Consider the following 24,397-nt stretch of genomic DNA (forward strand, 5'->3'; position numbering starts at 1 on the left):
AGCCCCTTGGTGTTTATACTGCGTCAGAACATAGGCATGTTTCTTGAAATACTTGGATTCTTCTTTACAATATCTCAAATTCTGGCAGGAGGGAAATACAGTAGTTAGGGAAGTATCTTCATTTGCATCTGTTAAATGCATTGGAGCAGTCTCTATTTGGCTGTAGCTGATCTCATGGCCACAGTGTTACTGTGTAAGCTGTAGCAGATTCCAAATACTGTAAATTAGCACTTTAAGGTATAGTTCTCAGTTGTTTTTGCTGGTAAGAAGTCTTACCCTTTCTTTAGAAGGATGGAGTAGTAACCCAGAAGGGAGGCTTGATGTTTCTTCATCTGCATTCTGCCTTAAGGTGTTTGATTCATCACCGATGACTGTTCAGGAGTAAGGCTTTAATTCAGATAATGAAGGATGCAGTTGAATTGCCAGAACAAAACAAGCTGGGTGAAGTGCCCTACTTCTCCTACTGCTCAGAATCAGGGAACTTGGAATTGGCTTCATCAATCTTACCTCACAGCAAGGTTGTGAGCTTAACAGTAAGTGCTTTGAGGTCTTTTAAAAGGTGCTGTAAAGGTGCATAGTACTGAAGGGGATTTATTTTTTCCTTTGTAATGCCTGTAATACACTTTTGTTTTAAGGGATTTTAAAATGTTTTCAGCCTTCTATTCTCCTGTCACTCTGTTTCGAGTTACCTCTCTTGCTTCTCTACAGAGAGCAGGAACGTGCATCTTCAGTTTGAGGCAGAAACAAACCCACTTTCCAACTGGAATCAATCTTAGCTGTAAAGCCCTCTGTTCGTTGAGGCATGTAGCTGAACTCCTGGTGCAGAAAAAATTGTTTTCTGCATGCAGTGTGTTTCACTGAAGTTCTCAGCTGAGTTTCCTGGTTGGACCTTGAAATACTGAGGGGATCTCACAGAAAATGGAGCTTAATTGTGTGAGTGCTTTGCTAAATTGAGGCAAGAATAATTAAGGATAAAGAATGGGATTGCCAAAAGTGCTATGGACCAGTTTTCTTTTTATTTCAGTATTAAAGTACGCACTCACGCTGTTGGGAGTTTCCAGTAGAAAACCACTTAGCTTCTAGTGTTAAACCACACTTTGCTTTTTGTCTGTCATGACTAAGAAGAACAAACCATTGCCTACAGCCCTCTAGAAGCTCATGAACCTAGAAGGGGGAACTTGGAGATTACACTGTTACAACAACTTGAGACAAAACGCTGTCTGGGAATGAGACCAAGAGACTCTCGACCCTAAATCATTTTCTCAGCTTTCACACTGAAGAGGTGAGGAGCTGTTCCTCACCATTTGCCATCTGTTACACGGACAGAATACCTACCTCAGAGAGGTGTACTTTGGGTGTCTTTGAAACAAGAAGTGCTGTAGAAGGGGAAGATACGTATTTATTGTCTGCCACGTTTGCTGACATTTGGGAGCAACACTTGGATGGTTTTTTTCAGCTTTGTAATCTTTCTGAAAAGCATATCAGATTTTTTTTTTTGTGGGGGGGTATTTTTCACTTGCAGTATTTTTAAATTTAAAATTAGTTTTCTTGAACCCAGAGCTTTTAACTTTGCTTTGTCATGTTTGCTTAGCAGATCCACTAACAGAGCGGGAGCCCTGTGTCAGTGTTGTGGCTTGGATGTTTTATTTAGTTGCCTAGAAAATAAAATCCCTTTGGTTTACAAAATATTAACAGAACTGCTGTAATTGGTGTTTGTAAGAGAGGATGCTGTTGTGTGCTGACAGACTTACAAAGATCAAGTAACCAGGGATGAGGACAGAGCTGGGGAAGCTCCAGGTGCTGAGCTCCCGTACTGCATTAAAAAGGAGAGCTGTACTTTTCAGAGCATGCAATGTTTTTTTTGTTTGTTTTTTTTTTTTTTTTTGCAGTATTTACCTGTCCTTAATGGAAGTACCACAAAAATGTGATCCTGGCACTAGTGGGATGAATTTTTGAGCGTTGCCAATGAGTTTGCACTGAACTGTTGTTACAGATTCTTTAGAAGAGATGTGCTGTGGGCTCTGGTGGTGGCAGGGAGCCCGTGCCCACCCAGGAAACCTGTAAGCTCCACGTGTGTGTCCTTACCAAGACCACTTATTCCCATACAGACTTAAATTAAAACACTGATTTCCTTGCTGAACACTTCAGCACAGAGGTCAGCAGTTACACGGGCCCTGGAAACTGAAATTCTTACTTCAGAAGTGGGCTTGGTAGAAGCGGTGTGGTTCATTTTGCCTTCCTTACCTGTACAGTTCTGGATCTTGGATCAAGTGAAGAACTTTGGTTTCCCAGTGCCTGCACGGCCACTTCACCAGCACTGAATTCCTACTTTTAAAGAAGAACCTGAATCTCGGGGCCTTTCACACACACTTTGTGCTGTAGGAAGAGATGCACATCTCATGGATTTAACAGCACTTTAAAAGCTTGCTCTGAGTTTCCACATTCAGCAGATGTCGAGTGAGATGTCCGCTACGTGGACAGCATTGCAGCAGAGCAAATGGTGTCAGTGTTTCTCAAGTCTTAGTTACCACTGTAATACAACCTTCCACTTCGGGTACCATCAGTGCAGAGCATTTGGAAGAAGATATTTCCTTGAACACGTCACTGGAATTGCAAAAATTGTTGATGCACCAATAAATGTGACTGATGCATGCAGCCTCGCTTAGTGTAGTCTCTGCCTCAGCTCTTGAGCCCCAGCTCTGTTCACGATTGTTCCACCAGTGCACCTTTTGTGGCCTTCACATCTGGATCATGGGCTTTGAGTAATTTATGTCCCCTTTCCATCTCATTCACTTTTTCCTTTGATGCTGAGGGATGGTCACATCGAGAAGGGCTCAGCCCCGCAGCCCGTTAAGGATAAAGCTTCGCTTCCAATTTTTTCAGCGATATAATTTTTATTAATTATGTTTTCATCAATAGAACGTTATGCTTTTAAAACAGTAAGTTACCTCCCTGATGTACTTGGGCATCAAGAGGAGCGACCAGAGGGTCTTATTTGCCTCTAAAACTGTTTGTGCATTTGTGTGGATCAGTCATGAAACAGACAGGCTTCAGGAGTTCTGTGTTTCAGAATCACCCTGTCTGTTTCATGGAAGCAGTTGCCTACACGAGCAATGTGAGGGGGGAATCACTCCAAGTCTGCATTCCCCACCTATCACTGTGCTTTGCTGGGATGATGACACGGGTCCCTTTCCAGCCTCAGTTCTCAAAGCAGTTGCTTCTCCACACCTGCTTCATTCTTCGTATGACCTTGAGGGAAGGGGGAAAGACAAAAATCTTGGAGCTGATTAGAGCTCGTGTTGGATTCCTTGGTTCTGGCCTATGCATGAAGAAAGAGTGGGCAGAGGGAAGGAGCACCTCCCTGTGGGGTGCAGGGTCAGAACTCACTCCTGCATCTCCTGTTCCCCTGTGGTGCCTGCAGAGGAGCATCCTATTCCCACTCCAGTTTTTCAAGCACCCTCTTCACATACACAACAGTGCAATGACTGTGGTCAGACACAGCCAGTAGAGCCCTCGTGAAACCACATTTGCAGTGCAGAAACACAGCAGTCTGATCTCAGCAGAGCTCTGCTGACTGCCTTCCACACAGCCTCACGTGCTGATGGGCCTTGAGAACCAGGACACTGAGCTGATGGAAGCACTGCACCGAGCTGTGCTCAGGAAAACCCTTTAATAAGAGGAGCACCACGATTTCAGCTCTTCATCATATCAATTAAACGTCTGCCTGTGTTGTAAATGAAGCTGTGCCTTCAGCCATCGGGTTTCACTCTGCTCTGGACAGAGTGGAATAAAGCTCCTTCTGATTTGCTGAAATCAAAATGTCACTCCTCTGAGTCTGAGCAGCACATGGGTTTTTGTAGCAAAGCAATGCCATGGGAGGGTTAGCAGAATCAGGTTGTCCAGGACTGCAGTGCTCTTGTGGATTATTTGTAATTAGTGCCTCAGGGAAAGTGCTGGGAACTGCATTACACGGGCAGAGCTGCCTCATTTCACATGTGGGGTTAATGCTTACCAAGCCTTGGAGTTCTTTACCTCTTTTCCCTAAAACTGGGATAATAAATAGGGTTCCTTCTTAGTCCACAGCCGTACTAAGACTTCCTTATTTCTCTAAGCCTGTGGATTACCCAATATCTTCCATAATCAGTTTGTCAGCCCACATGGCACCATACATACAGCTCAGAAGGGTCCAGCAGCCCTACAGCCAAACCCAGCTCGTTATGCCAGCAGGTGCCTTATCTGTGTGGATGCAGCTCCTCCATGCCAGGCCTGAATCACCCACACTCTGCTGTTTATGCAGAGGGCGAGGCACGCGGTGCCTGTTAGCGTGCCAAAGTCCTTTCTCAGCATTCTGGAGAGTTTTCTTTGCGTCACTTGACTGTTTGCATGTACCTCATACCACGTAGGTGAAATCACGCTTTATTTTGAGTAGCAGCTGTCTTTGTTTGTCGGAGGAAGAGCGTAGAAAAAGAACAGGTTCATTCCAGGCATCTGCTGCACAGAAGTCAGCTCTCAGCAGCTCAAGACTTCTTGTAATGGGATAAAGTGTTTTCCCTGATCTACACACTTCAGGCAGCAAGCTCTACAGATTGCATGGCACAGGTTAGGTCCCAGTGCTGTCCTCATGATGCTCTCAGGACACAGCCTCTCCATCAGGAGTGCTTGTTCAATTCCCTGTGTTTGCACATTCATTAGAAAACGTATCCAGTTTTGCCATACTTCCATGTTGTAAGCGGACTCAGAACCAAAGGCAGCTAGACAAAAGCATCACAAACGCGACTGCTCAAACTGCTGCACTATGCCAGTGGTCACTTCCAGAAGTGTTTGCACTCAACTCTACAATTCCAGGCTGCCGCAATGCTCAGCCATGCAACAGCTGCACCACGTTCCCATCTCTTATCTTTGCTGTGTGAGCACAGGAGGGCAGCGCTGGCACAGAGCTCCCCATGCTCTCCAGCTTCTCAGGCTGCTGTGATTTGCTCCTCAGCCCACATGGTCCTTTTGCAACAGGGCTCAGCTGTGGCTTGCCAGTGCTGCCGGGAAGCTCTGTGCTCCCTGCTCATCCTCTTTCCCTCCATCCTTCTGCAGCTTGAAATAACCCACGTCTCCACTTCCCTGTTCTGTGCAGCAAGGCACATGTTGCAACACTATTTTCAAAAGAAAAAAAAAAAGAACATGACAGCATGAAAACGTGAATGATCTGACGGGCAGAATCTCACTGCAGAGTTTCTGCTGGGATATGTGCAGTTTTCCTGGGACTCTGCCCTTTGCTTCTATATAGGGATCCCTGTAGAGTGTACAGCTGGAAGACAAGGTCTCTTGGAAAGCTTTGGTGGTACATGAGCCACAGAATCACAGAGCTGTAGGGGTTGGAAGGGACCTCCAGAGATCACGGAGTCCAACCCCCTGCCAAAGCAGCTCCCAGCCCAGGGTGCACAGCTCAGCATCCAGGTGGGTGCTGGACATCTCCAGAGAAGGAGACCCCACCACCTCTGTGTGCAGCTCCAGTGCTCCATCACTGCACTGGGAAGAAGTTCCCACACACACTGGTGCAGAACTTCCTATGCTTCAGTTTGTGGCCATTTCCCCTCGTCCTATCACCACACACTGCTGAGAAGAGTCCGGCCTCGTCCCTTTGCCTCCCGCTCCTCAGATACTGATAGATGTGGATCAGATCCCCTCCGAGCCTTCTTTTCTCAAGGCTGAACAGCCCCAGCTCTCTCAGCCTTTCCTCGTGCAGGAGGTGCTCCACTCCCTTTATCCTCTTTGTAGCCCTCCGCTGCACTCTTTCCAGCAGATCCCGGTCTTTCTTTGTGCCTCTCTCTGTTCCAGCAACAATCTGCATGTTCAGAGCCATGAAGGAACCAGGTCCTGCCCTGAGCTGAGGCGCCCAATGCCCCAAACCACGGAAGAGAAGAAACCTGCTGTGCAGCAATGCACGCACAGCAGCACCCAATGCAAGCACCCGGCGCAGGGCTTAATCACTGCCAAAAAGGGCGTTTTGGTCAGGGCCTCCAGATGTCAGCGAGCAACTATGCTGCAGAACAGGATGTCGGATTAAGGAGTCTCCAGTGAAACCCGTGCTGAGGCCAGGAAGGGAGGGTGCTGGGTGGTGCCGGGAGCCCACAGCCGCTCGCCGGGCTCTGCCCCCCCCCGGGCACCCTGTGCAGGGCTGCACAGCCGGGCAGAGCGGGGGCTGTGCTGCACCCTGACCCCAGCCCAGCTGCAGGAAGGAATTCACCTTGCTCGGGTTGGGATGAGAGTGGCTGGGCTGGGCTGCAGGTGACGGGCGGGCTGCTGCTGCCTGTGCCCTGCGCAGCCTTATCTGTGCTGGGAGTTAATGTGTAACCTGCCCGTGTTTGGTTAGAGCTGAAAAGCAAAGACGTCCTGGGATAGACGCGGCCAGGACAAGGATTTGGGCACCGGGGGACGTCGGACATCCTGGTAAAAAAAAAGAGCAAAAACCTTTATTCCTTCTTGCTTTCTGCTCTCTCGGTTTTATCTCTGCTCGGGGCTGCGGTGCGCTCACACTGGGGACTTTGCTTTGGAAGTAGAAAGAGTGGCAGAGCTGTTGCAGTGGGCTGGGGGGCTGGAAAGTGGTGCTGGAGAGCTGGGGGCCACCAGTAAAACCCGCTCTCAGGGCAGCAAACTCAGCTCTTGGAACGGCGATGTGAGCCCTATTTGTTTAAAGAGGAACAGGAGAGCTGCGCCATCGCCTCCGTTCACTGGGTGGGATCCGTCCCAGTGCACAGCAGCACAGCAGAGCAGCAAGGAGCTGCCCATGCTCTGTTTCCCTGCACTCCTTGTGTTTAGATCTGGCCAGGATGGGGCCCTTTGTGAGCAGGTGTAGGGCATCAGAGTACAGCTGCAAAAAAGCACCCACTTTTGACTCTCTCACTGCTGGAGAGCTGCGATACCGCACTGGTAGTCGCGCTGGGATTAGAAGAAAGTAGCCTCCTCAAATAAAGCAATTAGCATTAATTGCTACCCAGCAGCTCTTTGATGTCTGAGGGCTTGGCAAGTTTTGCAGAGGACAGTTATGGCAGCTGTTGCAAAAGCTGCCCCAGCGAGTTTTGTGCTTCAAATAAAACGTGGCCACTTGGAAAAGCTCTTTAAGTGGGAGAATATACGATCGAGAAACAGCTGTTCAAGTATCCTTTGAATTTAAACTCCGTGTTGAATGCTTGGTTGGTGGCTAATGTGTTGGTTTTTTTGAAAGGAGGGAACTGCAAAATCCTTCTGAACCATAAAACCTGAGGCTTTTCAGGGTTGGTTTCCTCTTTCCCTCTCCTGAGTCGGATGAATGTGTCAGAACCATAATCTCCTCTGAGAACAGCATGCAGTAGAATGAGCCCCTTGTTCCTGCACAGCTCCTGACGCTCCCTGCTGAACTTTGCCTCCTCACTGTTACAAAGGAGAGAGCTGCTCAGGTCATTTCTCCCAGCGTGCTGACCACCAGGAATCAGCTCACAGACCCCTGCGTGGCTGTCCCTGCTTGGGACTGCTCGTTTTGCAGCTGAGCATTGCACAGAGGACACTGCTCCAGCATTGAGTTCAAGCAAAACTTTCGCTTCCCCGTTTTGTTCCCTCGGGTTTGTGCAGTGGGCAGGAGGCAGTGCAGAACATTGCAGCAATCCTGCAGGTCCCTCATCAAGCAGGCAATAGGCTTTTGCTGCCTGGAAGCAGATTTGTATTTCGCATGGCAAAGGATGCATGCGGCAAAGTTATGCAGCTTGGGAAGGCTAAAAATCCCCACCTGCAGCCTGTGCTTCCTGGCAGCTAACAGCTCTGGCTATAAGCTTCACATTCAAAGAACGGGGGCTAGTGCTGCTCCAAAGACACTGTTTCCTCAGCTGTAATTTGGGCAGTACGTACTGCAAAACCCAACCTGAAGCACTAAGCTCCTCCGGAGTGGAAGCAATGGATCTCCCAGGCTGTGGGTGGGGAAATCTGATTTTTGCGGCATATGCCAATTACAAAAGAATTCTTTCAGGTTCTGACTGTCTTAACGAGCAGCCAGCTCTGCTCGCTTATCTCCACATCTAATTCCCTGATCCTGCTACCAAGAAAAGCAGCAGTGTGCTCCTGTGGCCAGGTTGCAGCACAAAGAGCTCCTCTGTCTGCCCGCAAACAACTGCTCCCGCGTGGGCCCGTGTGTGTTGGAGAGGGCGTTTGTTTGCTGTGCTCTGCAGCCCAGCTCTCCCTCCCTCTTTAGCCCTGCTTTGGCAGGGGGGTTGGACTTGATGATCTCCAGAGGTCCCTTCCTTCCAACCCCTACAAATCTGTCATTCTGTGATTCTCATCTCCCAAAGAATGGGCGGTGCGAGCAAAGAAAGCTCATAATTGGTGGTGTCAGTACCTTTTGGAAGATTAATGCTTTACATCTATAAGTAATTATGGCTTCTGCAGGCTGCTTGGTCTTTTCCCCAGGGGGTGAAGCTCCCTTTGCTGTGCGTGCTGTGAGTATAACTGGCCTGTGTGGGATCCTGGGGACCCTGCCTCACAGGTACAAACCCCAAGGACCACCCATTGCTCAGGGGACACTGGATGGGTGTAGAGTGTCACCAGCTGTGGGCAGAGCTCAGCTTGGGGTGGGACAGCCCCTGCCAGCACTGCTCAACTGCAATGGGGCAGCGTGCACTCCTGCTGCGGGCTTGAAGCTCCTTCAGGAGCTGCCTTATCCACATCTCCAGGGTGATTAAATCATTACCCTCCATAAGATGGTTATGCACAAGCTCCCCAGAGCTTACTCCATTTGGGAAATTAAAACAACTTCCAAAGGTGCTTTCAAAAATGCCTTCTTGCTAGGAGCAGCCTAAGATCCTGCACGTTTGCACGCAGCATCCCCGCAGCCTAACACATCTCCTCCCTCCTGCTCCAGCCCTGCTGTCCTGCAGCCCGTGACATGCCTGGGAAGGACCTGGGGCTGGGCATGGCTGCCTGCAACTCAGACAGCTGTGACAGCATGGTCAGCACGGCCTCCAACCACTCACAGCGGGTAAGTTACCTCTTTGTGCTTGGCGCAGGCATCACTCAACCCCCTCAGCATGAGATTTCAGTTGGATTTCTGCTCAAAACTGCTGTGGCAGCACAAGGACCACACAGATCCTGACCCCAAAATACATCTCTCACACCTACACGGTAGCAATTAAGTTCACTGCTTGGTTTCCTCAGGGAATAACACCAAACTGCAGGAGCCCATGGCACAGTCCAGGGGCAGGGCAGGCTGTTCCAGCACCAGTAGGATAACTGGGTCACAGCAGCTCCAACAAGGGTGACTGCCCCTGGAGAAGGCATCGAGCTGTACTCCTCCCCAGCTGACACGAGATGGATTTAGGAGTTAAGGTGGAGATGAGCTGGGACAATGGGCGTAGATGTGCAATTTTTCATTATCTGTTCCTTAAAACTTGTTTGTCTCCAAACACTGATTCCAAGATTGATGGCCTAATTACATCCTGTCTGACTTGGAGCATAATTGATATGTGCTAGCACAAAGCTCAGTCCTGGGAAGGTTTTCCATTAGACATATTGCAAACCAGAACCAAACCCTCTAAAATTTATTAGGGACAGACAAACTGGTTGCAGTATTGCATGGTACAGGGCTTGGGTAGGTGCCACTCTGCAAAACAACTCCACCTGAAACAATTTCTCCCTCGTGTTTTGTCGATGTGACACACGCTCCATCCTTTCCTGCACTTCAGCTTTTTAATGGACTATATTATGTGTCGCACTTCCACAATGATCACATCTCATGATGCTTGAAATGCAATAAAAATTAAACAGGATCCCTCTGTGCTCCTTTCAAAGCTGTGATATGGACAGGAGAACAAAGAGAGACACTGCTATCCCCAGAGAAATAAAAGTACACTTGCAGCTCCTATCAGTGCTTCTCCTTTTTGCCCTTCTTTATTTTCAGAGCGATAACAGCTATGACTATTTATCTGTGGAAGAGAAGGAGTGCTTGATGTTCTTAGAGGAAACCATTGGCTCGCTGGATGCAGAAGCAGACAGTGGAGTTTCCACTGATGAGACTGACTATACAGAGCCCACCCAGCTGCCCAGGGCATGGCTGAAGAGAGACTCTGCTCCCCAGGGTAAGCTGGGAATTGGGCTCCTGCCCTATTTGCAAAGGATTCCCACACTGGGGTGAGCTTCCTTGGCAGGCAGAATGGGAGCGTTGCCCCAGTTTTATTCATTTGGTAAGCAAAAGCCAGATCGCTTTCATCACTCCATGGGTGAGAGGAGGCTGTGTGTGGTGGGATATGAAGGGCTCCAGCTGCGTTCTCCCAGTTGCTGCATGTAGGAGCTGCTAGCAGCTATCTAATGAGGCCAACTGAACTGCAGGGTAGAGCTCTGCTTCTTATTAGGAGGCATGAAGAAGCATTCTGTACACGGTAAGATATCCCGTGTAGACGTGCAGCATGGTGTATGATGTCTCACCTCTCTCTGCCTAGATTTGGAGAAGAGGGCTCCCCCTGGAAGCACAGCTCAGCAGCGTGCAGCTGACCAGAAGGGCACTGAGGGCTCTTCTGGCTTCCCAAGCTCAGTTCCAGCAATTACATCAACTCCAGGCTACCAGAGCCTCCCGAGGGACATCACTGCAGCAAACAAAGCTGGTGGAAATACAGATACACACACCGTGCAGGACCCACTGCCGCTGGGTAAATCTCCACAGGAGGTGGGCAAGGAGAGCAGGCTTGGCCAAGCTAACGTGAGAAGAGAGGTGAGGTCCCTCATCATCCCACCTCCAGCTCCCTTCCAGGACGTGGCAGAGCAGCCACGAAGCAATGGCAGAAAAGAAAATGAAGAGGAGTGTTGGACACGGCCCCATCCAGCCCTGGAGATGGCGGCTGTCCCCAGTCCCACACCGCTGCCACACCGAGAGAAGGGGACAGCACTTCCTCAGGGCCAACCAGAGCATCCAGCAGCACAGGAGGTCCCACAGGACCCTGATGCCAAGCGTGGGCCTCCCACAGCCCCCAAACCACGAAAACTGCCACCTAACATTATCCTGAGAACCAGCAAAGCCAGCCCAGTGCCGCTTGGTGCAGAGCCCAGCCAGAAGGTGAAGGTACCACCATCACCCGCCAGCTCTGCTGGAGACACTGCTGCAGAAAAGCAGAATTCAGGGCAGCACGACCCCAAGGAGAGGGAGAAGGCACGGCGGGAGGCTCTGGAGAAATTGGGACTGCCTCAGGATCTGGGGGAGCCCTGCACCCAGCCCAGCCCTGTGCCGCCTCCCCGCGATCAGGTCCAGGCAGCGCCCAGCACAGCTCCAGCAGGACGGGCCATGAACTTCAAATCCAACACCCTGGAGCGCTCCGGCGTAGGGCTGGGCAGCTGCATGGCCAAGGAGCCGGGCGTCAAGGGCAGCGGCTCGCTGGGCAAGATGTCCTTCATCGAGCGGCTGGCCCCCAGCTTCCTGCGCAGCAGCAGACCACGACCCGCGTCCCTCGGGGCGGGGAAGGACTTCTCTGTGCTAAAGGAGCCCACCGAGGTGGAGAAGAGCAGCAAGAGGAGGTCCAGCCCGCTGCCCAGCTTCCCCCGGCCGCCCCGATCCTGCGTCAGTGTGAAGATTTCCCCCAAGGGTTCAACGGAGGAGCATCGGCGCGAGGCCCTGAGGAAGCTCGGTCTGCTGAAGGATTAGCACCAGGAGAGCGTGAGGAGGGCAGCCTTCATCCCTGCGTGGCTCTGCTGGATGAGCACCTGCTGCTGGGACAGCTTGGGAGGTGAACACGGGGCCTGCTGCTCCTGGAGTCGCTCAGGGCATCGTGCCTAATAAAGTAGTGCCACTTGTATGGGATGTTTTGTACGCAGCAAGATATGAGCAAGATATGAGGCAGCATTCTGCACGTTTGGGGCACGCTGTCCTACAAAATCGTTAATGCAATTGCGGGCTGTGATGGAGGGGAAGCAGTGGGTTTGGCTTGCTGTAAAGGGGCTGTCTATGGATGAAGGCTCTCTGCAGAGAGAGCAAGATTTTGGTCTCTGAGATAGTTATGAGCGATGCTGGTGCCTGATGGGGCTCTGCTCACAGGAGGAAACAGCTGCTACCTCCAAACAGGGAGTATGCTCTGGAAAGGCAATGGGCTGTGAAAGATGGACTTCCCAGGTATCCTGCCTTCAGAGCACCGACCCCTTCGCTCAGAGCTTCATCTCTCCTCTGACATTTAAACCATGCCCCCTCTCCCTGACAATCATTTGCTCTCATAATTTAAGAGCCTGGGGAGCAGAGCGCTGGGTGGGAGCAGGATGCTGCCCTTCTGCACACCCCAGGAGCAGAGCTGGCTATCCCACATCCCCACAGGGTCCCCGCTGGCCCCATTCTGCAGACTGGAAGGAGCTTGAGCAGTGCAGAGAGCCTCTTTAATGAGGGCAGCGGGATCAGATACTGCTGCAGCTGCTGCCTCCTATCACTGAGCCCAAAGTCTGTGGCCCAAGCATAGCTGGTGCAAGGAGCTGCAGGGATTGCTCCTCTTCTTGCAGAGATGTGCTTGCTTCTGTCCTAAAAATGCTCAGACATTGTGCACAGGGGCTTGGAAACAGAATAAGATCATACTTGGAAGAGTTGTAGTGGGTGCCTGGCTTTCTCAGGGTGTGCAGGAGATGGGCAGGAGAAGAGTGAGAGTGGTGGTGCTGGGGTGACCACTGGACTGGGTGATCTGAGTGGTCTTCTCCAACTTTAATGATGTTATGTCTCTAAGAACAGAAACAAAACCCACATTCAGGTGGAGACAGACTCCAGCTGGGCTCCTGTGCTCTCCCAAAGCAGACCTGGTGCTGTTTAATTCTGGGCATAATTTGCTTCATTTGTGTCTGAAGCAAAATGACAGCAGACCCTAACAATAAAATAAAATAAAATAAAATAAAACAGAACAAAACAAAACAAAATAAAATAAAATAATGAAATAGAAATGAAACGAGACAAAATGAAATGAAATGAAATGAAATGAAATGAAATGAAATGAAATGAAATGAAATGAAATGAAATGAAAAATAAAATAAAATAGCAGCAAAGAGGGAGCACAGTATTTACAATATAAAATGAAGAGTTGGTAAACGTACCCTCAGTGCCTTCACACAGACTACACACCCTGTGTTTACACATCACAGCAATGTTTGCAAAGACCCAAACACTCAGCTTTGCATTTTGCACAGGCTGCGTATCCACTTTTTAACTCTCCATCCCCCATCACTCAGACGTGTCATTTCCATGTCTGTGAGTCTGTGGCTGCTGGCCCAGTTCACACACCTTGCACACATCTTCCATTACAGAGCTCAAATTCAGGAGAAGAGGTTTGGTACGTTCTGGTCCCCAACCCTCGTGACTGTGGTTCTTCATTTGGGAGCTCACAACCTGCTGATATGGAATGGACAGAAAGACAAACTGCACCACACTCAACCGAATGCTTTGCAGCATTCAAACGAACACATTTTTTCCTCTGGCTGTGGTTTGTTTTGCTTTATTTAACAGCAATGCAAAGTTACTTGGTATCTCAAAACCAAACTCAAACAAACGCCCCTCATTCCTGCTTTTAAAATCAGTGCTCAGCAGCCACCAGTTCAGCCTCAGTGAGACACTGAACCCCCCTTGGCAGCAGTGTGAGCACACTCCTGCTTCAGCAGGACCTCAGCTGCTCTTTGTTTTCCAACGCCCTTTAGCTTTGAAGTTCCGTAAGAGAACGAGTTATTATGGCTCCTTACAGAGAGGCTCATGCCCTGTGATAACATACCTGACTAGTTTCAACAGCACTGCCCTAGCTGTGATTTAATCATTAACTCCAATGGGCACTGCAGAACGAGCTCAGGTTGTTGTTCCCATTTATTCACAGCAGCTCTGACAGCGCCTTCACAGCTGTACACTGGGAAAACAATTATCTTTTGGATAAAGAATTGGAACAAAGAATTATCTGAGTTTGGCAGGAGGAGAAGCCATCGCTGCCCCCATACAGTCCCTGCCTCTTCCTGCAGTCACCACCACTGCCACAGCCATGCCTCTGCCATGTGAATGATGCAGAGAAAATGTCCCTTCTTGCTTCCAGGGCTGCTCTATTTTTGTAGCTTCATCTCAAGGAGGTGGGGAGTTCAGGTGTCCCTGCAGGTGTCAGCCTGGATCACCCAGGCACCTCGTACCCCAGGTGAGCAGGGGAGCAGCTTGCTGCTATCACTGCTTGTTACTAACCCTTCACATCACCTCAGTCAAAAGCAATCAGCCTCCACCCAAAGCATCTTGCCACCCCACTGCTCATCGGAGTGACTCAGGATGTGTTACCTGGCCCAACCTGCTGCTCTTGGGAGAGCTCGTCTGACAGCAATGCTGCTGCCTTTGGTCTGACCCTGCTGCAGCCAGAGCTCACTCCTAACACAGGCACAGCTGCAGCTGCAGTCCTTAGTCCCAGACCTTATCTGTGGGGCTGTCTTTCTGCTGCAGCTCTGCACACCAGAAGTCCTTCTCCTTACCTTTTGTAAGGAGCCCATGGGACGCCAGGCTCTCCTGGTGGCAGGTCACCAGGTTTTGTCACCCACACAGTGTCCCCACCAGCGAGGTGACAGCATGCAATGAGCATCCTCGTGGTGGGGAAGGGAGAATCCAGCACTCACACCCACGAGTGCTCATTCCTCTGGTGCCTATGTCGAGCCACTCCCATGCTGAACAAGGCAGCGAGCAATCAGAGCAGCCTCAACCCTTCCTGCTCTGCTCACATGCTTCCTTCCCTTGTGGATTCGTACTGTACCCTTTCCAGCCGGATCTGAGCAGCGAGTGCTGCCCCTTTCTGTAGGATCAGAGACGAGCCCGAGCCCTGTAACCTGAAAAAATCCGGAATTTGCCTCCAAATAACCATAAAAAAGACAGAAAACCGCTCTCCAGAAGTGTTCTTTTTCCCAGCTGTGACCTGCGAAGTGCGCGTCTCCCCGCCAGGGCTCTGCAGCATCCTCCTGCCGCCTGCGGTGACAGCTCCGCGGCAGCGACACGCGGTGGCAGTGCACGACACGGGGCGGCGATCAGCAGAGCCGATCTCTGCCCTCATCCATCCCAGAATTGCACCGACGGGTGAGGGCACGGCTCCGATGGATTGGTACTGGGACGTCAGCTGTCCCCACACCGCGGATGGAGAGGGGACGGTTAGGAAATAGCAGGGGAAAGGCAAGAGAAAGCAAGACGTGGGGGATTTAACCCAGTGCCGCAGTTAAAATGAATAATGAACGTCGGGGTGGAAGTAGAGGGGCTTTGTTTTATCGACAGCAGTAAAACAATGGTGAGAGCAACCTTTGAGCACAGAGGGCTTCCTGGACTGGGGCTCAAATGGGCTCAGAGCCTTTGGTGCATCTCCTGAGCTGAGGTCTCTGCTCACCCACGGGTGTCACCTCTTACCCCAGGGACAGCCCATGGGGTCACTGCTGCTCCATCAGAAGGGCCAGGCATGGAGAGATCCCAAATGGCATCCAGGTGTCATCCAGGCCCTTCTGAGTCCAGGTTGTGGCTTCCTGCAGGGCAAGGACAAGGACGAGGAGCTCTGGTTCTCAGCTGCTGCGTGGAGGTGATTCTCACCCTCGGTTTTATGTGCCACATTTTATACCAATCCAGTTGTCTTGCTACCAGTAAATAAATGTCTTTAAGGAGACTGAAGCTGAATCAGTATTGGGAGCCATTTATTGCACAGGTTTGGCACAAAACAACAAAATGACTGCAATATAAGTCATTGTATAATGATAAAGAAAGCAAAACTGCTTGACAGAGATACCCCTTCATCCAGAGCAAATCCGAAGTGCTTCAGAAAGCGAGGACTGAGTCTTCAAAGCATACCTGTGCCCCAGAAGAGTGAGAGCTGGACCTTTGCACCATGGCACACTGCACAGGGCAGAACAAAGCTTTCCAGTAAGTCACATCCATCGACTTGGCCATGAGCACCAAACCACCTGCTGCTCTCACATGGAGTGTGATGTCCTGCAAAGCCTGTGTATAGCAGGAGGCAGGACCAGCCCGGGGCGTTTCCAGCACTGCTGCACATTGACTGCTTCAATCCATCATCTTTATTTGAAGGAAAAACAGAACAAAGTCCCCCACAACATCACAACTGTTGCTATATGCACTTCTGCCTTTCCTGAGGCAGCACAACCCACCAAGCAATCAACTTGAAATGTACAGCAGTTAAAATGCACCTCAATAATATTGAGAGAGAAATTAATCTCTATGAAATGACGAGATAACTGCGAGAGCATAAAGATATTCTCAAGTAAAGTCCACGTGCCTCAGTGACATTCTGCTTTGATTTCTCAACTTTGATCTCCTTAGCTGATTGGCAATTTGGTTTAATCAGGCCGTGTTGCAATGATCTGATATAATTTCCCTCCATTAATGTGATTGCAACTACCTGGAAGTCACAGCACAGCAGTGCAGGCTTTAACGCAGTGGAGCCGGGCTCGTTGCAGGGAGAAATGTTAGCAAATACTGAGGCAGAAAACAGACTTCTGTGCTGGAATCCTGGAGAGCACGGTGCCAGAAGAAGGCATCTGTGGAGGTTCAGACTGCAGAAGTGGGGTGAAACACACCCAACTTTGTGTTAAGTTCTGCCTAAAGGCCCTTCCCAGCAAAGAGCATTTCAGTGCTAGTAACCAGAAACCATTCCTCCGTGTTACAACCTTGCACGTTGTCTGAAGCGCCGGGGAATTCCTCTCGAGCTGTGCAGTTTCTGCTCCTGGCTTCTTCATTGGTTTCCTTTCCATGTCACCCACATCATTAAGTGGCTAAAAAGGAGCATTCTTCAGGTTCCATATTCGGTACCTTACTGTCATTTCTCCTGTTTCTGTCAGTGTTCTGGCCATCTCTGATCTGCTCAGTAAGGCACAGCCAAACTGTTATTAACTCTAGACATCATTATATTTAAAAAAGGATTGAACTTCGAGAGCAGAGCTGCAGACCAGGAGCAGAAGCATCCTAACCTCAGGTGAGTGATCCTCACTTTGCCCAGAAGTTATTAATGAAGAGAGTGCAGTGCTATCGTGCATCAGTGCCAATGAATTTCACTTTTGCAAAGGATGGATGTCAATATGCGATAGATCTGCCGTGTAAGGTTGTCATCTCTGGTGCAGGAAGAGTGGCATAACCCATTTCTGCCCAAATCCATCACTGCTTTCAGAGCTAGCGTGATTCTTTTCTCCCTTTCAAGCTGTCCATCAGAATGCTGCATTTTGGCAAAGAAAACACAGAGAAATGAGGTAGACAAAGCAAGTCCTTATCCAAACCCACACGGAGAGATGCTGTGCAGTTGTTATGAAGCAGCAGCTGCTAACTTGTTCTGGGTGGCAGAGGGAGGGTTGCTTCATCAGGCAGGCACAAAAATCACTGTGCACACAGACATTTTCATGGCAGAAAACTGAACCGAAGTTGGGAAGAGAAAAAGAAATGGGATTTGTAATGTTCTCTCTCTTGTCACTTTCTGCTATTTCATTTATCTGGTGGTAGGGAGAGTTTAATGTCGCTGCTTGAGAGCAAAACCTCCTAAATCTTGAGACTGAATGAGGCTTTTTGCAAAGCTGTAAGTAAATGAGTAAATGAACACAGCTCAGTTACCCAACAATGCTGCAAGAACGGATGTGCAGGTGAGAAAGACCTGCTGGATGCACTCTGCTTTGTGTAGCTCCATCTGATCCACAAGTCCTTACAGCACGGGGTGCTCCCAGAGCTCCAGGCACACACTGTGCTGCTCTCATAGCTGCAAATCATGTTCAGCTCTGTGCCAGCAGGTGCCATAAATAACCCAGAAAATGCACGTTGAGTGCTGCAAGAGGAACGCATGTGGCTGGCACTCAGCTGACACTGCTCAAGGTAATTGGACCTGGAAAAAGTGAGATCTGATCAGTTAGCATCTTCTTGGTGGTCCTGGAAAGCACAGCCCAGGTGTTTCCCAGCCCTGTGCTGACACCCTGCTTGTTGCTGCACGGTGGGAAACAGAGGAGTGAATGAGTGGGGCTGCGAAGCTGTCGTACAGGATCATAAAAGATTGCAGCTGGGTGATTGTGAAAGCGTGCCACCCACCCCTAAGGATACACAGAGCTGCATCAGCCTGCAGACACTTCACATCCAGGCACTGATGGCCTAATGCCAGGAAGAGCTTGGCGAGTTAATGCCAGCACAAAATGTTATATAGGAAGAAAGCCTTGTTGGAATGCTGACTTAGCAGCAGCAGGGCCAGCTAAGTGATGAAGCTTTGGCAAAACTGGCAATTTATTCATTATTTTTTTTGGGTGCCAGAGCTGCACCCTCTGCCTCATATACTGGGGGAGAAAAAAACAAGGGGAACTGCCCAAAGAGGATGCAGGGCCAGCTGCACCACCACAGTGCTTCTGCCTGCACTGAAAAGGGAAGAGCACATTTCTGCTGTCGCAGCCACACTTCCTACAGCAGAGAGACAACTGGGGCAGGGAGCTGGCTCCGAGCTGGGTTTGTAAGCCTGGGGATTGTAAGCCCCACAGCTGGAGGGGGTGCAGCTGGGGAGCTACAGGAGAGATGCACACAATCCCCAGTGCAAAGTGTGCAAGGCGTACAAGGCTCAGGGATTGAGCTGCTGCATGGGCCAAACCCGCATCCAGGAGCACCCACCCCACAGGGTGCTGCCAGGGCTCAGCCCCGTGGCTGAGAATAAGGCTCATGATGACACTGCACTGCGGCCATTTCCTTATTCCTATCTCCAAACTGCTTTGAAGTTAGCTCAGTGAGTTAGCAAAGGATAAGTCAATTGGTGTGTGCCTACTCCAGGTTTTAATCATGGTCGGGATCAAGCAAATCTCAAACAAAGAATTTTAGTTGGGACTCTATAGGATGAAATTCTGGTAATCAGAAGTCAATTTTTAACTTGCACAAGGAAGTAATTCCCCTTCTAAACACTCAAATATCACTTCTATTGAAATCTGGAAATGGATAACTGCACTCTGCCCAAAGGTTTTCTGCAGGAAGTTAAGCTACAGCGAAGTAAAATTAAAAGGTTAGAAAGATAATTGCTCCTTGGCAGGAGGAGTGTAAGACGTGCTGCTGGCATTCCCCAGAACTGTTTTGATCCAGTGAGGTACCGTGGCTCATGGCTGCAGCTGGGCTGTGTGCTGGGCTTGGCAATCACTGCAGCTATCCTCAAACCCTCAGAGCACACCAGTGCCTGCACAGGTCTGCCCATGGCCAGTTGTTGCCAGCAATGCCTTTTAGTGACCATCCGACCTGGAATACAAGAGGGCTCAATGCAGGAGAGCTGTGAGTGCTGTTTTTCTTTCTAAAATTCTCTTATCTTTGCACTGCACCACTTCACAGGATGAGAGCCAGCAGGGGTGTGGGTGGTCTGCACCCAATAGGCATCACAGGCATCTGCGTGGTTCAGCTCAGCAGATCCAAGCCAGAATCTCCCTTCTGTTCTCTCACAGGGACACCAGCAAAAGCCGGTATCCAAAATGAGATTCAGAAGTTTGCCAAGCAAACATCTGAGGAGGGCAGACATGGAGGTTCTCCTCCTCTTTGTGGCTTTGCTGCAAGGTGAGTCACCAGGAAACTGCCAGCACCAAAGGTTCCTACTGGAGGTTTGCTGCTCCCCATCACTACAGAGCAGGACAGGCAGGGCTGTGGCACCTCGCTTGGGTCAGGGAAGGTTCCCCATCCATGCAATGTCCATGTCTCTGACTAATGCACTTCTTCCCTCCTTCCCCAAGAGCCAGCCTCGAGCACCTTGTATGGGCCCAGGTTTTTGACGGGTGCAGTCGGAGGGTCTGTCACCCACCAGTGCTTCTACTCCATCACGCCGGCCAACAAGCATGACAGAAAGTTCTGGTGTAAAAGGGCCAGAGATGGGATTTGCTACACCATCATCTCCACCAGCAGCTTCATCTCGAAAGAACACATGGGCCGAGTGTTCCTGGAGGACATCCCCCAGAATGGCACCTTCATGGTGACAATGACACAGCTGAAGATGAGTGACACGGGAACCTACCGCTGTGGCATTGGCCCCACCAACAGGGACCTCTACGTCAACCTGAACCTGACCGTGTCAACAGGTACAGTGATGGGACAGGGAGGGGATCAGGTCCCCTTTGCTACCCTTTGCTTTAAGCAGTCACAGTCATAAAACCCCCACATGTGACCAAAGCACCGGTGCAAAAGGAGGTGGCCCACAAAACAGGCACAGGGGTGGCACTCATCCTCCCTCTCCCTACAGAAGTGGGCACACTGAGGCCAACAGAGCTGCTCTTCGGGGAGCTCCGTGGCTCTGTCACTGTCTCCTGCCCACCTGGGGACAGCCGGGGTGGCACCAGGAGGCTCTGGTGCAGAGTGGGGAGAAGTGGCTGCATCCTCATCGCTGACTCCGATGGCTACGTGGGGAAGAGCTACGAGGGACGGATCTATATTACCCCCCAAGAGAGCTCTGGAGCATTCAAAGTGCTGATAAATGATTTAAGGCCAGAAGACGCAGGGCTGTACAAATGTGGGATGGGCAGCCCAGTTGACTGGGACAGCTGGCAGGCCGTGGCCTTGCAGGTGACCACAGGTAAGAGGGAGCACTGGAGCTGCTGTGCCCCACGGGCTCATTGCGGCCACATCAAACTTCACCACCATCTTCTCCTACCTGCAGTCCCTGCCCAGCCTCGGAGAGCAAAGTTTGTGCATGGCAGGGTGGGGGGCTCGCTGTCCCTCAGATGCCACCACAACCCTGCGGGCAGCTACACCACCAAGTACCTGTGCAGGTGGCAGGATGCTGGATGCTCCCTGCTGGTGGACGCAGACGGATTTGTGCACGAGTCCTACAAAGGGCGCATATGGATCAACAGCAGCGAGCCAGACAACGGGACCTACACCGTGGTGATGAGCCACCTGCGAGAGGAGGATGCGGGGTGGTACTGGTGTGGGGCCAGGAATGGGCACACGGAGCACACAACCTCTGTGAAACTGAGCATCGAGAAGGGTAGGCAATGGGGTGGCTGGAAACACAATCAATCCTTTCCCTTTTTTTTGATCACTCTTCCCCCTACCCTTTCATGGACACCCCCCTTCAAACACTCTCTTTTGTTCCATGCAGAAACGTAGAGGCATTATTGGAAACGTTTGAGCTTTCTGCAGAAGTCTAGTTTGTTTGAAAATTATCACTGATAATTCACAATACAAAACACCAGCACATGACACCCTGAAGGTTTTCTTGCAGCATGCGAATACGCGGACGCAATTCACTCTTCAGCTGCCAGAGACAGAAAGTGAGGTTGAAGTAGGAATGCTGGCCAAGTATTGATGGATTTTCATTAGTGCTCACAAGCTGCTTTCTGTAATAGAAATGCTTGAGTTTGGTCATATGATGTCGCATGTTTTTTCCATCAGCAGATGGAAGATGAGATGTGCAAACCCTTGACCACTCTGGAATGTTCTCCACAAAAAAGATGGATATTTAAGCCCCAAAACCATTTTCTTTGCAGAAACCTTCACGTCACCAAACCCAGAAATGCACAATTCTCTGAACCCCACTTTGCCATTGAGCTCAGCTTCCAACACTATGGTGACACAGAGGAGCACCACGTGGCCATCGTACACCATGGTGCTGACGCACACCACAAAGCTGACACAGAGCATGGGCACCAGCACTGACAACACCAGCCCCCATCCTCCAGTTCTCCCCCCCAGCACGTTTGTGACCTCCCACAGTGACACCTACAGTGAGAGGTAAGCTCATGGCCACAATTCCCATAGGCAGAACCTCAGTGCTTCTCTCTCACCTGCCCAGTTTCCATGGGCTCTACACAGGCGGTGCAAACACTGCAGGTTATAAACTCTGATAGAAGAGAGGAGTGATTAGAAAAGCAGCAGGCAAGCATATCTCGTGTCCGTCTGCGGTGTGGGTCTTTGAACTTGTCTTGAATTTTTGGTGCTGGTCGCTCCTGTAGATCAGATGCCAGAGTCAATAGATGTGTTCCTACCTGTTTTCCTTTGGTTATAATGGGGATAGGGCATTGGGTAACATCAGGCTTGAGCAATAGTGCTGGTGAATCAGTAGCCGCCTCATGCTTCATTGCCCACCTTATCCCGGTCATTATAGACAGCCAGGAGCACTGCAGGGTTTGGGGAGACCCTTCTGCAGACTCCTTCAAGCCAAAAAGAGCACATTGCCAACCTCAGTTCACAATCCTGTAGAAAGGGTTGGGTTCTGCACTCTGTGTGTTGAGCTCTGACAGCGTTTATGGCATTTTTGCAAGGAGACAGCATGTAGACACCCTGCAACAGATGAGAGCCCACTAGAGCTCAGAGAGCCTGAGCCTTGCTTGGGAGTTTGCATGATGGAAACAGCTCCCTTTCCTTTTGGAGGGGATAACTCTGTGCGTACAGCAGAGCAGACAGAGATGTAGAAATTACTTCCTCATAAGCCAAACTCCAGATCAAATGATTTCAAGTCTACTTGAGTTTGTTGACTGCTCTCCTTTGAGACAGTCAGGTTATTTGCCATAAAATCTGCAGCCCACATTCAACCACTCAGTAACTGACTCAAATTCTGATGGTTCCTCTTTCCAGCTCATCCCATGAATTATCCCTGCTCCTCGTTGTGGTACCAGCTCTGGTTTTGCTGATTTTCATCATTATCACTATTCTGGTCCTTACCAAAATAAAGCTTCGGATGGAGATGGGTAAGTTGGCCAGGTGACACTTTTTGGATTGTGGCTGTTTCTTCCAGAAGGGCTTTGCTTGCATTGTTGGGGAGCAGTGTGTTGAACAAACAGCTTTACAGCTCTGCAGTGCTTGGAACCCTGAGCATAAAGGGCAGGGACACGGCTGTGCCCTGTGGGGACGAGCCTGGCCCATTGGGTGCACAGCAGAGCAAGGCGCTGGAAAAACTCTTGCCAACAACGAAACCACACGTCTCTCTCATTCTGCAGCATGCTGTGCCTCTAGGTAAAAGTTTTGTGCCATTACTCAGTGAGAATCTAGTGGTGGATTCTTGATACAAATATTTATCTACAAAAATGAAACTAGGAAACAAGAGGCTACTCCAGTGTCATGCTCAGAGATGTAAGTAGGCACTGGAAGAACTTTTCCCTCCCCCATACATGTATGTTTTGTACAGGAGAAGGAAGCACCCTGGGACAGCTGGGACAGACAGAAGCTGTGCTGAGCTCCACAGAAGAGGAAGGGATGGAGGAACTCGTCAGCCTAGACAACACCAATGGATGCAAGACAGAGTCGGGCAGAAGTCGGTGGGTGTTTTCTTGCAACTGGTGCTGCAATTGCCAGCAGCCTTAGTGAGAGAGACCCAAAACAAATTTTAAGAAGGTGGCCTGCTGCTTAGCGTGTAAAACATCTCCCCAAGACAAAAGTTGAGTTTGCATTCCCGGAACTGCTGTCTTTGTCCCTTACCAAGAGGCACTGATCTTCAAAATAATTTGATTAAATTCTATACGAGGCTTATAAATTTATTTTAGTGTCAATTACAACTCTTGCTGACGCATTACGAAGGCGTTATCGCTCTTCCTGCTTGCTTGTTTCAACAAAATGTGATTGCTTGCAACCTCTTGCAGTATTAAACAGAAACAAGTCTTGATCAGTGTTGCAATCATAGCATTCGTTTTTTTCTGTCCCACATCTGCAGGATAATAGGTGCTCTCCTCGGAAGGTTCAGGCAGACCAGTTTGTGTGTGAGTGTCTGACACCAGGTAATACACAACCAATGGGGCTGACACGGAGGATTGCTAACCTCTACTCTTGTAGAGAACCCCCAAGGAGATGCATCAAAGTATACCCAACCTGCAGAAATCTGTATCAATGAAATGCACTTCTCCATTACAAAACGAATATCAGCAGTACAGTCAGAGTGGTTCAGAAAGTTAAGTGATGATATATCCCGTTCTCATCACAACACACTTAGATCCGAGCTCTCTGATGCTATAAGCAGCTGCTAATATTTCAGAGGCGTACTGTTGCAAAGGGAAATTGGCTGTGACAGTTTGTGCCCTCTGGAACACTCCAACGCGTGGACATTTACATCTTTCCTCCCATCTGAAACATCCACTGACTTCGATCAGAAGCAGAAAGCAGATCTACAGACACCTACAAAAGTGTTGGGGTCAGATAGTGTAGATGTCAAAGGGATGAGCACAAAACCAAACACTGATACAATCACTTCTAAAAGCACTGTAAAGGTACTACCACATAACAGCTTTTCTTCTCTTTTCACAGGAAGCTTTTGGTGGAAAAAATCCTCTGCAACGTGAATGATGAAGACTCGAGGGAACTCAGGCAGAGACCCCTTCCCTCAGAGCACGATGTACATAAGCTCAAAAGCTTCTTTGCAAGGCAAGATACAGCTATGACCTCCAAGCATGCAGCACTTCTTGCTTGCTCCCCACTCTGCAGCCAAATGCCTCAACTCTGTGGTTTGTAGACAGCAAA

At 49.9% G+C, this 24,397-nt stretch overlaps 2 protein-coding genes across 2 annotated transcripts in view; both read left to right on the top strand.

Moving 5' to 3' along the window:
* The window catches only part of CD34 (CD34 molecule), a 212,868-nt gene that overhangs the window by 116,796 nt on the left and 71,675 nt on the right, over positions 1 to 24,397 (top strand). The gene's annotated exons all lie outside the window — the stretch shown is intronic.
* On the top strand, positions 6,199 to 11,800 carry CUNH1orf116 (chromosome unknown C1orf116 homolog). Its single transcript, XM_065740374.1, has 4 exons — positions 6,199 to 6,441; positions 8,879 to 8,995; positions 9,914 to 10,091; positions 10,452 to 11,800. Exons 2-4 carry the CDS (start codon positions 8,903 to 8,905, stop codon positions 11,642 to 11,644), a joined length of 1,464 nt encoding a protein of 487 aa, XP_065596446.1. The 5' UTR covers positions 6,199 to 6,441; positions 8,879 to 8,902; the 3' UTR covers positions 11,645 to 11,800.

Source organism: Cyrtonyx montezumae, unplaced genomic scaffold (assembly GCF_038088225.1).
Source record: "Cyrtonyx montezumae isolate F1298 unplaced genomic scaffold, pur_monq_1.0 scaffold_26, whole genome shotgun sequence".
Taxonomy (NCBI): Eukaryota; Metazoa; Chordata; class Aves; order Galliformes; family Odontophoridae; genus Cyrtonyx; species Cyrtonyx montezumae.